The following is a 13,470-nucleotide window of genomic DNA, read 5'->3' on the forward strand; positions in this document are numbered from 1 at the left end:
TACATGAATAAATGATATATTTACATTACAGCGTTTACAAACATATACAAATGACTCCACAACTTCACAAAACGTAATATACTAAATGAACTAGACAATGGTAACTTATGTTCAATCAATGCCGAAAGTAATGCTTTGCTTTGCAGTCACAAGCTTCAATAGACCATGAGTAATAAATAACTATGAATTAACATTATAACAATCAAACAAATAAATAAGCCTAGAGAGTTAAAAAATGAGAGACTCAACCTATTAGTAACGCAAATAAAAATTTAAAAATCGTAGGACATTCGTGATCACATCTTATCACAATTTTGATGGCACGTTGAGATTTAAAAGCGTTCATTTGCAATATTACATTTTCAGAGAGCATTTGTGAGAAGTGTATCGCCTTGGCAGGCCGGTCCCTGGCTAGGCCAGTTACAAGCACCTAAGTTAGGGTCAAAGCTAAGCTGAATTGGGCAATTGAATACGTGGAGCGTAAATCTTTGTTTTGTACAGTCCCATCGACAAGCATAGAACTTATTACATTGCTTGGGGTGACGGAACAATCCTGCCCTCTTACAATCTATCGAACCTTGTAAAGTCTCATCTCTGCTTCTCCAACCTCCAGGACCGTAGCGATCAAAGGCCTGTGAATCAATTTCAGACACTGGTGAACCTGATTCCTGAACAATGTCAGACGAGGCTTCTTCATTCAATATGATTGTTTTAAATGTAGGCGCTACGGTCACATTTTTTACGCGAGGCTTTATTCTTACAACTCTTTCTGTTGTTGAAATTATAGGTGTACTCGAAATAAAACTCTCGGAATAATCCTTTTGAATAGGTGCTAAAGCAATATTATCATTGCTGGCTTCCTGGTATTCTTGATAGAAAGAATCGTCGGGTACAATAATAGGATTAAATGTAGAGGAAACTATCGGCGTAGCAGTGGCTACAGTATTTAATACTGGGCGTGTTGAAATTCGGCCTGATTTTCTTGTCCAAGCATTGCTATTGATGTCTCCACGTTCAGTGTCCTCATAACCATTGCTGTAATCATCGTTATCATGATCTTGGACAGTAGGTCTTTTACCCTTTAGAACTAAGATAGGTGATTGACAACTACAAACTGCGCCTAATTTTCTTACAAGGAGAGGGTTGAAGTCGTTAATTTTTGTAACTACAGCTACTTTAGGTTTTGATTTTCTCCTCACCTCTTGTGTAACCTCAACCAATTCTTGTTGAACTGGTACTGTTGAGTATGAAGATTCACCATTGGATACCACGACGGATCCAGGTGTACTGTAAGCGCCCGAAGAAACTAAACCGGCATCGGTTCCAACTGTACCAAAACCGAGTAACTGAGATTTTGCTGTTTCAACAACGATATTTTGTTTTCTTATGGGAGTAGAAACTGTTGATACTACGGACGCGGTATTATCAATTGATTGTTCTTGATATGGATTATATCTCACTTTTGAAGCATCGGTAATCTTATACTCAAAACCATCAATATTTTCTTGAGCAACCTGTTCTACTGGTGGCAAGTATTCTGGAGCTTGATACGCTGTTGTCGATTCCACATATGATTGAGTAGTTGACTTTACTGCTGGTCTTAAATATTTTGGCCTCGTTATTTTTCTAGCATTGGCTGTGACCTTTATATCCTCTGGTACATAAGTCGATGAAACAAATTGAGGTGATGAATAATAATTGTCTGATACAACAGGTGCAGAAGTAGTATAAGCTGTAGAAACTAATCCAGCATCGGGTCCAACTGTTCCAAAACCTAATAGATTTGATTTTGCTGTTTCAACAACAATATTCTGTTTTTTCAAAATAGGTGCAGCAGTTGAAGATACAGTGACAGATGGAACACTGTAATCCTGATATGTACTTAGCTTATTATCGGTTTTTCGCGTTTCACCTCCCTGGTTATAACCAAAGCTTTCAAAACTGACTACTCTAGAATTCGATTCCTCCAAAGCAGGCAAATATTCCAAAGTATTTGATTTAGGCGATGCCGTTGACTGTGTTACGTAGGTGTTATCCGGTGGCAAATACTCAGGGGCATTGAACTTAGGTTGTGAGGTAGGGGGTAAATATTCCCTCGTGGTACTAGTTGAATATGTTCGTGGACGATAAGTAGATGTCACTACAGGTGTAACAGTGGATGCAACAGGTGGCAAATATTCCTCAGCTTTGTATTCTACCTGTATTTCAGGTGATTGATACCCAGCTTGATTGTATTGTGTTGTTTTAGTATCAGGGAATGACGAAAAGTGTACTGATTCTACAATTTGCGATGTATCAGAAATTGACTTGGTATTGGAATATTGTTGAGAGTAGTCCACGGGCTTATAATCATACTGGTCTTGAGAATGTACAATAGAACTTTGTTGATAAACAGTTGGTGCAGGTGAAAGAGTGTATGTTTGCTGATATTCCTTTTGCGGAGCTATATATTCAGGAGCTTTATATGTTTTCACTTTCCTAGGAGCTTCGTATTCTGCATAATGATCTTCATATACTAGTGTAGATGGAGTTGTTGAAACAAATACAACGTCTTTCCCTGTTTCATATTGTGTATTTCCAGTACTCTGAGACTGGTGGAATACTTGATGCGATACGGCGCTTGCATCCGAGTATTTTGCAGTATTTGTTGTCTCAATATTAGTTTGTATTTCGGGTTGACTGTATGAGTATCCTTCTTGATTTATGTATGCTTGTTGTGCCGAAGTTTCATACTGAACTGGTTTACTAGCGAAACTTGTTCTAGACTGTTGAATCGGTTTATACGTTTGCGTATATACAGTTGCAGTAGGTTCTGCATATGAAACTGGGGAAACATTTTCAGTATACTCAAGAATGGGATTTTTATAAATAGATACAGCGGGCTGTTGATAAGTGTATTCAATTGACGAAGTCGGGGTTGTAGAAGGAATTCTTTGTCTTTCAACTTTATGAATAGTTTGTTGACTGTGCGATAACGGTCTGTAAGTTGAAGTAATTATAGGTGTAGGTGTCGATGACACGATCTTGGTGCTTTCGTAACTCACGGCTGGCTGAGTGTAATCATATCCTGAAAATGACGTGCCTTCATAAGCATTGACTTTATTTGCCTCCACTTTATGAAGCGTTTGTTGACTGAAAGACTGGGGTTGAGATGTAGATTGTGCTGTATAATATCTAGGTTCTTCATATTGAATATCAGAAGTGTATTGATATCCCGTGGATCCAATATTTGACCCACTAGAGTCTTCCCTATGTACCGTCTGTTGACTATACGATTGAGGTATGTAAGTTGGACTAACATAGGTCTCTGGCGTAGCTTTTACTGTATACTTCAGGAATGGGTTCTCGTTAATAGTTACTGGTATTGATGAAACCGTTGGACGAACAGTAGATGTTACATATTGCTTAGTGTTAAATCTTTGCACTGTTTGTGAACTGTAACTTTGAGGAGTATAAGAAACAGCAGGAGCTGGTGTGGAAAATTGTGTCACTGTTTTTACCGAATCTTCAAACGGAATAAGGGGTTGTTTGTATTCATATCCTTGTTGTGAAAGGTCTTGAGAATAGGTGTTCAATTTATTTGTGTCAACAGTATGCAATGTCTGTTGGCTGAACGTCTGTGGTTGATAGGTTGATACTATAGGTTGAACAGACAAAGCTGGTTGAGGAGTTGTATATTGTAACACAGTTTGTGGAGCTTCGTAATATACAGCTGTTTTTACTTCACTTTGTCCACTCGTATCAATCGAAGGTAAATAAGTATTACTTGCTACATTGTGAATAGTTTGATGACTTACTGATTGTGCAGTTGGTTGAACATAAGTCGAAACTGATGGTCCTGTAGTATAAGCAACTAGTTTTTTAAATGGTTGTTCAGTAACAGGTCTTTGTGTAGAATAATCGAAACCTACAGACTCTACTTTATGTATAGTCTGCTGACTATGCCCAAATCCTTGTGGTTGATATGATATTACGGTGGCTGTGGGTAGACCCGTTGAGTATGTAACAGTATTTTCATTAGCAACAGGTTTTGTGTAATCGTAACCTGTGGAATCCCTTTGTCCTCCCGATTCAACATTATATGTTGATGAGTAATCCCTACTTTCGTATTGATAATTTAATCCTTGGTTATAATCAGCTTCTTGCACTTGAGAAGTAACATGCTTGATTGGAACAACTGTTGGTTGAACGAACGTAACAGCAGGTTGAGTGTAACCAAAAACTTGTTTAATACTAGTTTTAGGGACTTCTGGTACGTATGTTGTTTTGTAAGTAACCGGCAAAGGTGTAGCTGTTGTTGGAACGCCAGATGAAGTGGGTGTAGTACCCAAGTTGTAACCGTCAAGATTTTGACTATCAGTGCCAACATGGCTTATAGAGACTTCAGGCACAGCTGCTGTATAACCTTGATGGATGACTCCGTGGCTAAACGATTGACCTTGATAGTTAGCTTGGTTTGCATAATCCACATCAACCAATGAAGTTTTTCCTACAAGTTCAACATTAACTGCTCCTGCTGTTAGAGTATGTGAGTCACCGTTATATACTTCACCATTTGTAACATATTTCCCAGCATCTCCGTTGCTGTAACTGCCATGGTAAGTAGTAGAAGCAGCACCAGTAGTAACAGTAGATCCACTTGTATATGCTCCTAGTTGACCTTTATTGCTGTAGATATTTTGACCTACTGCAGGACCTTCATTGAACTGAATAGCAGGCTTTGGATATTCGTAACCATGGGATGCACTACCATCTTGGCTATAAGATCCCGTGTCGTAAGTTCCTGTATAACCGCCAATATCATACTCGCTAGTTTGTTTATATTTTGAATCAACGTGTCCGTAGGGAACGGGAGGTACATCAATATGTTCATAAGGCTTAGCGCGATCTCCAGCAGGATTGTGGACATAAAAACCAGATTTATCTTTACGGTAAAATCCTCTGTTGTATTTTCCGTCGTTGTACGTTGGTGGTGCGCCAGGATACGCATTATTGCCTCTATATTTTCCCGAATTAAATCGTGAAGATGATTGAGCTGCTCCTGCGTTTAATCTTTGTGCTGAGTTATATGTTCCTGAAGAGCTGGCCTTGTTGCTGGCCAATCTATAATCATCAAGAATTAACGATCCGCTACTGTATTTATCATTATCATTGTAGTTTGTAGTTTGCACTAAACCTTCGTTAATATTATCAGCGGATACAATATTATAAGATAGACCACTTGGCTCTCCCTGTCCTCCTAAAGCTAAATCCTCTATTTGATAAGTTCCTGGTCCCGCAAATCCTAAATTTGAGAGTTCTTGGGAAGCGATATAGTTGCCATCGAGGACGTCATCTTTACTAAGATATCCGGTTTGAATCCCCACTAGATTATCTAAAGACGCTCCAGATACCAAACTTTGGTGAGCAGCTATGTTGACTGAGTCGGCGGTTTTTCCCTGGAATCCAGTTGCGCCTGTAAGAAAACCAAAATATCAGTTATTTTGTTTAAATCAAAATTAAAATCTTCAAATTTATTCACAAATATATTTTATACAAAAGGAACCTACTACCTACACTCAAATGTCTAGCATATTACATAAATATAAGTCCAAATATTCCGAAACAATATCTGCATATGCGAAAACAAACGTGAGGTTGGAAATAAATTTAAAGACTTATAAATAGTTTTGAGCAATAAATATTTAAATGATTTTGAAATATGTGTTATTTTGTAGCATTCTTTTATATTTTAATAAAAAGAGTATTTCATATTCACATATCTGTAGTATTCATTACGGGAAAAATAAGTTTTAATAAAATGTATAGTTTTCCTTACCTGAGAGTGCACCAGCCGAGAATCCAAACGCCTCAGCCTCGTATCTGGCAATGTTTCCGCAGCCCGGCACCAGCCAGGGCCATTCACACTTAAGGCGCGCCGCATCGAAGCCGAGACCGAAGGGACAGCGGAACTCGTAAGCTGTTAAAGGCGCCTTACCATGGTCCAGACACGCAAAGAACCAACGACAATTCTCTGGATCCGCGTAGTATCCTGTAAATTCCAAAATGAAAATTAGTTCATATTCAATTCTTCATAAAAATAGAGAATTCTCTTCATTTGTGTTTATATGTAATTCATCTCGTGCTCGGTGATGAAGGAAAACATCGTGAGGAAGACTACATGTATTTAATTTCAATGAAATTCTGCCACACGTGTAACCACTAACACACATTGGAGCCTTCCCTTAAAGGGAAGAGGAGACCTACGCCCAACGTGGGTACATTTACAGGCTTACTTTATGTAAATAGAAATTAATACTTTAAACTAAACTTGAATATCAATATATCATGTAAAAAGTAATTATATTTTATTTGGAGATTTCTAAGACACATAAATTGACTGAATGTATTTTATTTAAAAAAAAACCTTCCAGTAAACAATATAAACGCGACCTTTTCCTAAGCATACAGATACATGTACTTTTTATTTAACCCATTTAATTAAGCGTTAAAAACCATCAATTAAATGAAAGAATTTTTCATAAAACGTTGCTACCTACATTTGTGTTCGCAAATAGCTTAAGGAGGATATTAAATGCACATATGTAGACTTACCTTCGCGGTCAGGGCACTGGAATCGCGAGTGAGGTACAGGCGCAATCTCGGAGGAGCCGGGGCAGGCCTGCGAATGCGGCAAGCTGCCGGGCCAGACGCACACCTCGTAGCGAGAGTCGAACGCGAGCCCCGCGGGACAATCAAACTCGAAAACCTGGATGAGAATAATTGCTTATTTCATAATTCATAAGATTACTTCACCTGTCTAAAGCAATCGCTTTTAGAAACAGTTTTTCAAAATAAAAATATTCAAATAAATACTTTTAAATAAACTAATGGGTTTGCTCATAAATGTTGATGAGAGGATTTTAAGTTAAGCAATGACTATATCTTTTAAATGTCAAATCTAAGTGATAGATTAACTAAACACAACCGCTATACAATCTTAATTACTTCGACAGTTCAATATAGTTGTAAAAATAAGTCTAATACATGTATACGTTATACTATATAAATAGTTGATATAATAGTTCAGGTGATTATCGTGTTACAGAAGGAAATGGAAAATTGAAACATACGGTGTATTCGGGCGACAGCTGGTCGAATTTGACACAGCGATAGAATCTGGCGCAGGAGCGAGGATGGACGAAGTACCCTTGACGCGTGCAGGAGAATTCCGTTCTCGTGTCCTAGAATGAACAAAATCACATACAATTGTTATTTATCAATAATTTAAAAAAAAATTTATTAAATTAAAGTAACAGATCATAATCTAAGGGAAAATGGGCTGATTCCACCACGATGCCGCAGAGTGTTTTGTAACACAAATGGCAGAATTTTATCTCAAGTATCTTGTTTTGCTGGACAATGTTTTTTCTTAACGTGAACGCAAATTAAGCGCATAACAGTTACTATAATGGTATCCACGTATTCTTGCACAATGAACACTCAAATGTATCTAAATAAAAATCGTTAGATAAATTGTGTAAAACATTATTATATATTTCAAGTTACCTCTCTAATCGAATGTATGACGCCATCGGAGTCGACAACTTGGGTGATTCGGTACGGAGAGACTTGGAGAGCATCCAACGCGCGGATATGGCCAGGTCCCGATAGGATCTCGTTCTCCAGCGATCTGTTAATTGTAACCAACGTTAAATATTTAAATAAGTTACAGAATTTGGCATTTTTTTTATATTGGGCTATCTATCTTAATTCTTGAATTAAATATAAATAATCGTGCATCAAACAATAATAGATTCTTTAGGGAACCGGAAAATTGTTCAAAACATAAACAGGAGTCAAATCTTAAAGTCTTATATAAATTAAATATAAATTATAGATCAATCAACCAACCAATATCTATGGCATCCAAATATACAGACCAACTTTTAATAAAAATAAGTTTAGTCATTTCCTTTTATAATAAAATAAAAATGTTCGACATATTAGATATAACTATATACATATATTTCGATTTTACTGTTCAATATAAAACAAAAATATTGTCATAAAAGAACATATTATTTAATGGTACATTTACCTGAGAACAGCAGCTCTGGGCGCTCGGCTCTGCTGGTTCAGTACTTTCGTTAACGCAGCCCTTAAAGTCGGGCCACAGGGAGTCTCGGAGTCACGGTCCGACTTGAACAGCGCTAAACCTGCTAAGCCTCGGACACGCGCGTATTTGCCTTTGACGTCAACTGAGGACGCGTCTTCGAACGATATCCAGGTTTTGTCCCTGAAAATAAAAATGTCTTTAATAAAGTTATCTATTTAATTAAATTTAAGTTTCAGGTCTTGCTACAATGTATGTGGGATCAGAGTAAAACAAAAATACAAAATAGCATGTGCTCGAGACGATATAATAAATTACTCTCAATACTAAATTTTATTTCTACTAAAATATTTTATGCAGATTTAATTCATACAACATAATTAACACACGTTTGCTAATAAAATTTGTGAGCTCATATGGACTAATGGAAGGAATAGGAGACTTAAATGTTAATTAGACATCGCGTTGATTAAAATGTCCACATTATAGTATTAAGCAACGTGGATTAAAATTTTTATCATTATTATTGATACAACTTATTTAATTTCTTCATTAAAAATCTCAAACGTTACGAATTTATAATATTGAATATTTCCTTAACTTATTGTCAATACCAAAGTCTCTTAGACAACGACGTCATTCTCATAGTCTATATTTATGTCATACATATGTAAACAAATATATTTTTTAAATAAATTCTAAGCAAAACTATATTTATCAAATTTTTAATTAATGTCTATAAAACACCATGTAATGTTAAGGTTAATCACTCACTTAAAAGCGTAAGGCGCTGATAGATCCTGATCTCTTTCCAAGGTCCATCTTCCTTTTCGCAATTGTCTGCAGAGTTCAGCTTGATCGATTTCTTTGGGATCGTCATCTTGGGTGGGGCTTCCAGGAGTACTGAGGGTCTCGTTGACAAGTGTAAATTGTCTAGCGGTTGCTGGTAAACTGATCACTACTTTAGATGCCGGCACTCCCAAACCGACGACGAGATCCACTACTGAATCCTAGAAAACGATTTAATTTATTAAAAATATTCTTCGTCACACCTGTCTTGTGAAAAACAACATCGTGAATCTATTAATTATTATCTAACCCAAGAACAACCGAAGAACAAGAAACATTTAAATTAATCCAATGATAGAAAAAAGAAACAGAAACATTCCTAATGTTGACATTACACATATTTTCTAAAACATCTGCATTCCTAAGTAAATAAACGTCATTAAATATCCTGTCTCAGCAATAATATGACTATCAATTTGTAATATTTAATCATTGGACATTTGCAGCCGGAGCCGGATAGAGGGATGACTCATTATACGTCAAATTATTTCATTTAAGCATTTTTATAACCTTGTTATAATAACATGTCAAGCGCCTACACATTTTATACGAGCAATATTCCATTAATCTTCATGCTTTTGCACGATTTGCATGGAATTAAGCATCTAGGCGAAGGCGATTCAGTATATTACGGAATGGTTTATATCTAAACCATTCCGTTGCAGCTTGAGTTATCACTCAAGCTGCTTTGTAGTCGAAAGATGACGAAGCTTAAGATATTATCTAGATTAGATTAACACTCGACGACACTTAAAACTTTAAATAAAAGATGCATCAGTTGCTTGGCCTAGTTGTTCAAAAATGTAAGAACTATGAGCTGAGTTAGAGGAACTGTGAATTGTTCCTTATTGTGTTCGCAATAAAGACGAAATTAGAACAGACGAAAGTGAATAGAATCTTGCAGGATTTTTCTCGTAACACTAGTTTACCTTCGCACTAGTTTTATATGACTCGCCTATACACAAGATCGTGAGTGAAATAGAAATTATAGATTATGGTGTAACTTTGAAGCATAATATAAACGTGTATATATATATAAAACTAATCGAATCAATAAAATTTGAAACATTTGCCTACATCGTCACGAGTACCTATATTAATTTAAGGCAAGTAACTGCACATGACACAACAATAATTATAAGTTCAAACGGGTACAATAACAGATACATTGTATTGGAAAACAAACTTTTTGAAAATGCCAATTCCTTAAAGCACTTCTCAATAACATTGTACCTCGAAAATTAACGTGAGAAAGAAATATAGCAAGAACGTTAAAGACACTTTAAATAAAATGTATCTTTAAAAGGAGCCGTAACGAGAGCGAACTAGACAAAAATAGTTACAACACGTACAGTTTACTTTTAAGGCATAAGGAAAACGCAAATCATGTCTTTCTAAGATATTTTAAATTCGACTAATGTAATTAGATAAATAAACCAAATACCTATTAAAAATTATGGTATATTTTGTTGTCTGACAGAATAATTATTTTTAGACTGTTCCTTCTCAGTACATACTCTCCAATGGTATGTATTTTGATTTAAACGAATTAATCATATTATTCAAAAGTACAGAGTTAGTAACTCAATAGAACAATGTCCGGTTTAAAAATAAAAAAAAAGTATTAACAGTTGGTTGCGTTCAAAATGAAACTATTGAAAAAAGCTAAAATAGTAGATTACTTTAATTCCACTCAAATATACGTGTTCTATACGTAGTTTTAATATGAGTATATCAACTATTACCTATTAATCTTAATTTATTACTCACCGTGTTCATCATGTCCCATAACCCACTCAATCGACTGGGATGATAAGTCATCTTCTTCACCAGACCCAAGGCGTGGGTTTGTACCATCATCAAATCAACTTTCTTCATAAGAACTCTGAGATCGTAGTATTTCGCCAGGAGTTCCGGGTGTGCTGGTAATGCCAAGAATAATGGCCCTCCGCCATTCGAGTTGATAGCGGATCTAGCAGCATCAACAGTCTCCAGAACTTTAGATTTGTTGAAGCTAAGGTGAGCATCGTTGATTTCCAATCCCTGGACATGTTTAGACTTGAGTAGGTCTTCAAGTTTCTGTAAAAGAAAAAAGAAAATTAGTGATAAGGGTATAAGAATATTATTTAGTCGATGTAGTAACACACGAGCGACTTTATAATTTCGTCGTATCTGTCTCTTACTTATTTTACTCAAATGAAATAAAATTATTCTTAATTCAAGTAGGTTATGACCTAATATGAATATTGCATCTTCATGTTACAAGATTTAATTAAATTTAAAGCTGCGAGCTCGAACCACCGGTCCGGACTACTCTACCGAAAAGAACCGGCAATAAACTCAATATTATTGGTTACATTAAAAGTTATATAATAATCATAACTTGAATTGGAATTTCAACGGGAAATCCTTGGATTCGAGCTATTTTACTTAAAGGCCTAATAAATCGTCTCATTAACCTTGATACTATTTAAATGATTAACTTCGCCTCGGTATTGATTGAAGCTATTTCTAACGCAACGCTTATTAGGAAACTGTCACTTGATCTTTCGCAAAGTCCGACCGTTATACGTTACTGAGACATCTTTACGAGTTTATGAAATCAGTTTTATTCCTTAGTTATAGATATAAGATATTCCAAAGTTATAAATAATGGAAATAAACAAACTTCAAGAACACTGACGATTAGCTTTCGGCGGCTCTTAAGAAGTTTTGTTTTTAATTCAACTAGTTCTTAGCTTAACAGTTTTATGTCCCAAAAGTTTTTATTTTATATTTCGACCTTTAATAAAAAAGTACTAATGATGATCATGTCATCAAGTCTGATGATAATGACGATGGTAGGTATACCTAATTTGTACTAAGTATATTCGTTTGGAAAATCCACAGCTCGCGCACAATTTCTTTCTGTAATTTTACGATCGTATTCTGCGGTGAACTTCGAGTTTGTTTTTACCGAATAGAAACTTTTAATGGATAATTCGATAATCTAATCCTAATGCATATACTCTATATCCATAAAATTGGTATTTGTACGTTGGTAATCTAATCCAGTCTAACTAGTCCAATTTGATAAGTGTATTTTTGCGTTAGATGGCCGCTTATACAGGGAGGTTGCCTAGAAGCTTTGGGCTACGTAATTGATTGTTTCTAAGTGCCCTTTAAGATCAGCGTCGTCTCCCGTGAGAACACACCAGCTGCACCGTCCAAACTGACAGAAGTTATTGGCCAGATTGCGACACTGGGCGGAGAGCAAGACGTAAAATATTCTGCCGGATGTTGGAAGCCCACTTAAGAGCTCAGAGTACGTGCTTCCAAATGGCGCCTTAGGAAATCATAGAGTTTGCACGGATAGTATAAAAAGAGGGACGAGTGGGAATAGGGAGAGTGAACTAGCTAATATCGTAAGGAAAAAGCGTAATGTCTTTCAGGCGAACTTTCCCTGTCTTTCTTTTCTAGACGGTTTTAAATAATGTTATTTTTATAAACTAATTTTTTGTGTTTTTCTTAATTCACACGGGATTTTTAATAACAATAGTCATTTAATTATTTTCAAACGTTGTGAACTTATTTAGTTTCGTCTGTTATTTAATAGATACATAATAAGTGTATAGCGAAAGCGACTTTGTTCTGGGTGTCCCAAAACACTTTTTATATACATTGTTGAATGTTAAAAGTTATATTTTATTTACATATACTTGTGTTATTTATTTATTTGTGTCCTGGACTTGGTCATTAATTTGTCTAGTAAAATATATGCATACTATCGTAAAATTATATCTTATCTTTAGATCTTATCGAGTGTTAATTAATAACATAAATAAATTTACAGTTAACGACTCTATTTAAATTGATGATACGTTTGAAAATAGATTTATATCTGTGAATCTATTTATCAGTTATTTTTTAGCCAATTTTAAGTAGGAATCTGGTAAAGGTACGTCTGTAATAAAAGTATTTTGGCATTTTGGCCACTTTCATAATCCAACCAACAGCTTTTCGTTCCATCTGAGGCAAGGGATTGTACATACTACCAACTTCCAGTCCCTTAGCCAGAACTTTTCGATAGAAATACCCAGGCAGTCAAGTAATAATATGTAGGTATTTTTCTTTCAAATGCAGGCTTCTTCATAAGGTTTTGCTACACCGTTGAAGACAATAGTTTCGATCTTAACTAAAATATAGTTCTCGCGAAACTCGGCCGGTATATTGCTCGAATACGAACCTGTTGCCTTCTATGAAGACTTCTGAATTCTGGCTACAAAGCGATACTCGTATTATATATAAAGAATATAAGTAACCTTTATCGAAAATTTATTAATAATTTCGATAAGTAGTGATTGCTTTTAATAACCATTTGGCCATCGAAACTCCACGACCTTACGCTACTTATTATGTAATGCATACGTCAAATTATAATTTATTCGTCCCATTTTTGCACGAGTCAAAATAAGGCTTGAGAGAAAAATATATCTGCTTAACCATAAGATCATACTAATTTTAATAATATACTTAAATGTTATTTA

General features: G+C 35.6%; 1 protein-coding gene across 2 annotated transcripts in view; it reads right to left on the reverse strand.

Annotated features, from left to right (window-relative positions):
• LOC125065988 overlaps positions 1–13,470 on the reverse strand; it is a 39,076-nt gene continuing 25,606 nt past the window's right edge. The window contains exons 2-10 of one of the 2 annotated variants that reach the window (XM_047673861.1): positions 10,715–11,023; positions 8,870–9,105; positions 8,081–8,278; positions 7,549–7,672; positions 7,113–7,223; positions 6,595–6,748; positions 5,819–6,031; positions 4,191–5,455; positions 1–3,818 (exon numbers count right to left, since the gene is read on the reverse strand). In XM_047673861.1, coding sequence (XP_047529817.1) covers positions 363–3,818; positions 4,191–5,455; positions 5,819–6,031; positions 6,595–6,748; positions 7,113–7,223; positions 7,549–7,672; positions 8,081–8,278; positions 8,870–9,105; positions 10,715–11,023 — 6,066 coding nt within the window. In that variant the 3' untranslated portion in view covers positions 1–362. Of the gene's footprint in view, positions 5,456–5,818; positions 6,032–6,594; positions 6,749–7,112; positions 7,224–7,548; positions 7,673–8,080; positions 8,279–8,869; positions 9,106–10,714; positions 11,024–13,470 lie in introns of both variants that reach the window. The other variant, XM_047673860.1, reaches the window with a different exon arrangement.

This window comes from Vanessa atalanta, chromosome 8 (genome assembly GCF_905147765.1).
Source record: "Vanessa atalanta chromosome 8, ilVanAtal1.2, whole genome shotgun sequence".
Classification (NCBI taxonomy): domain Eukaryota; kingdom Metazoa; phylum Arthropoda; class Insecta; order Lepidoptera; family Nymphalidae; genus Vanessa; species Vanessa atalanta.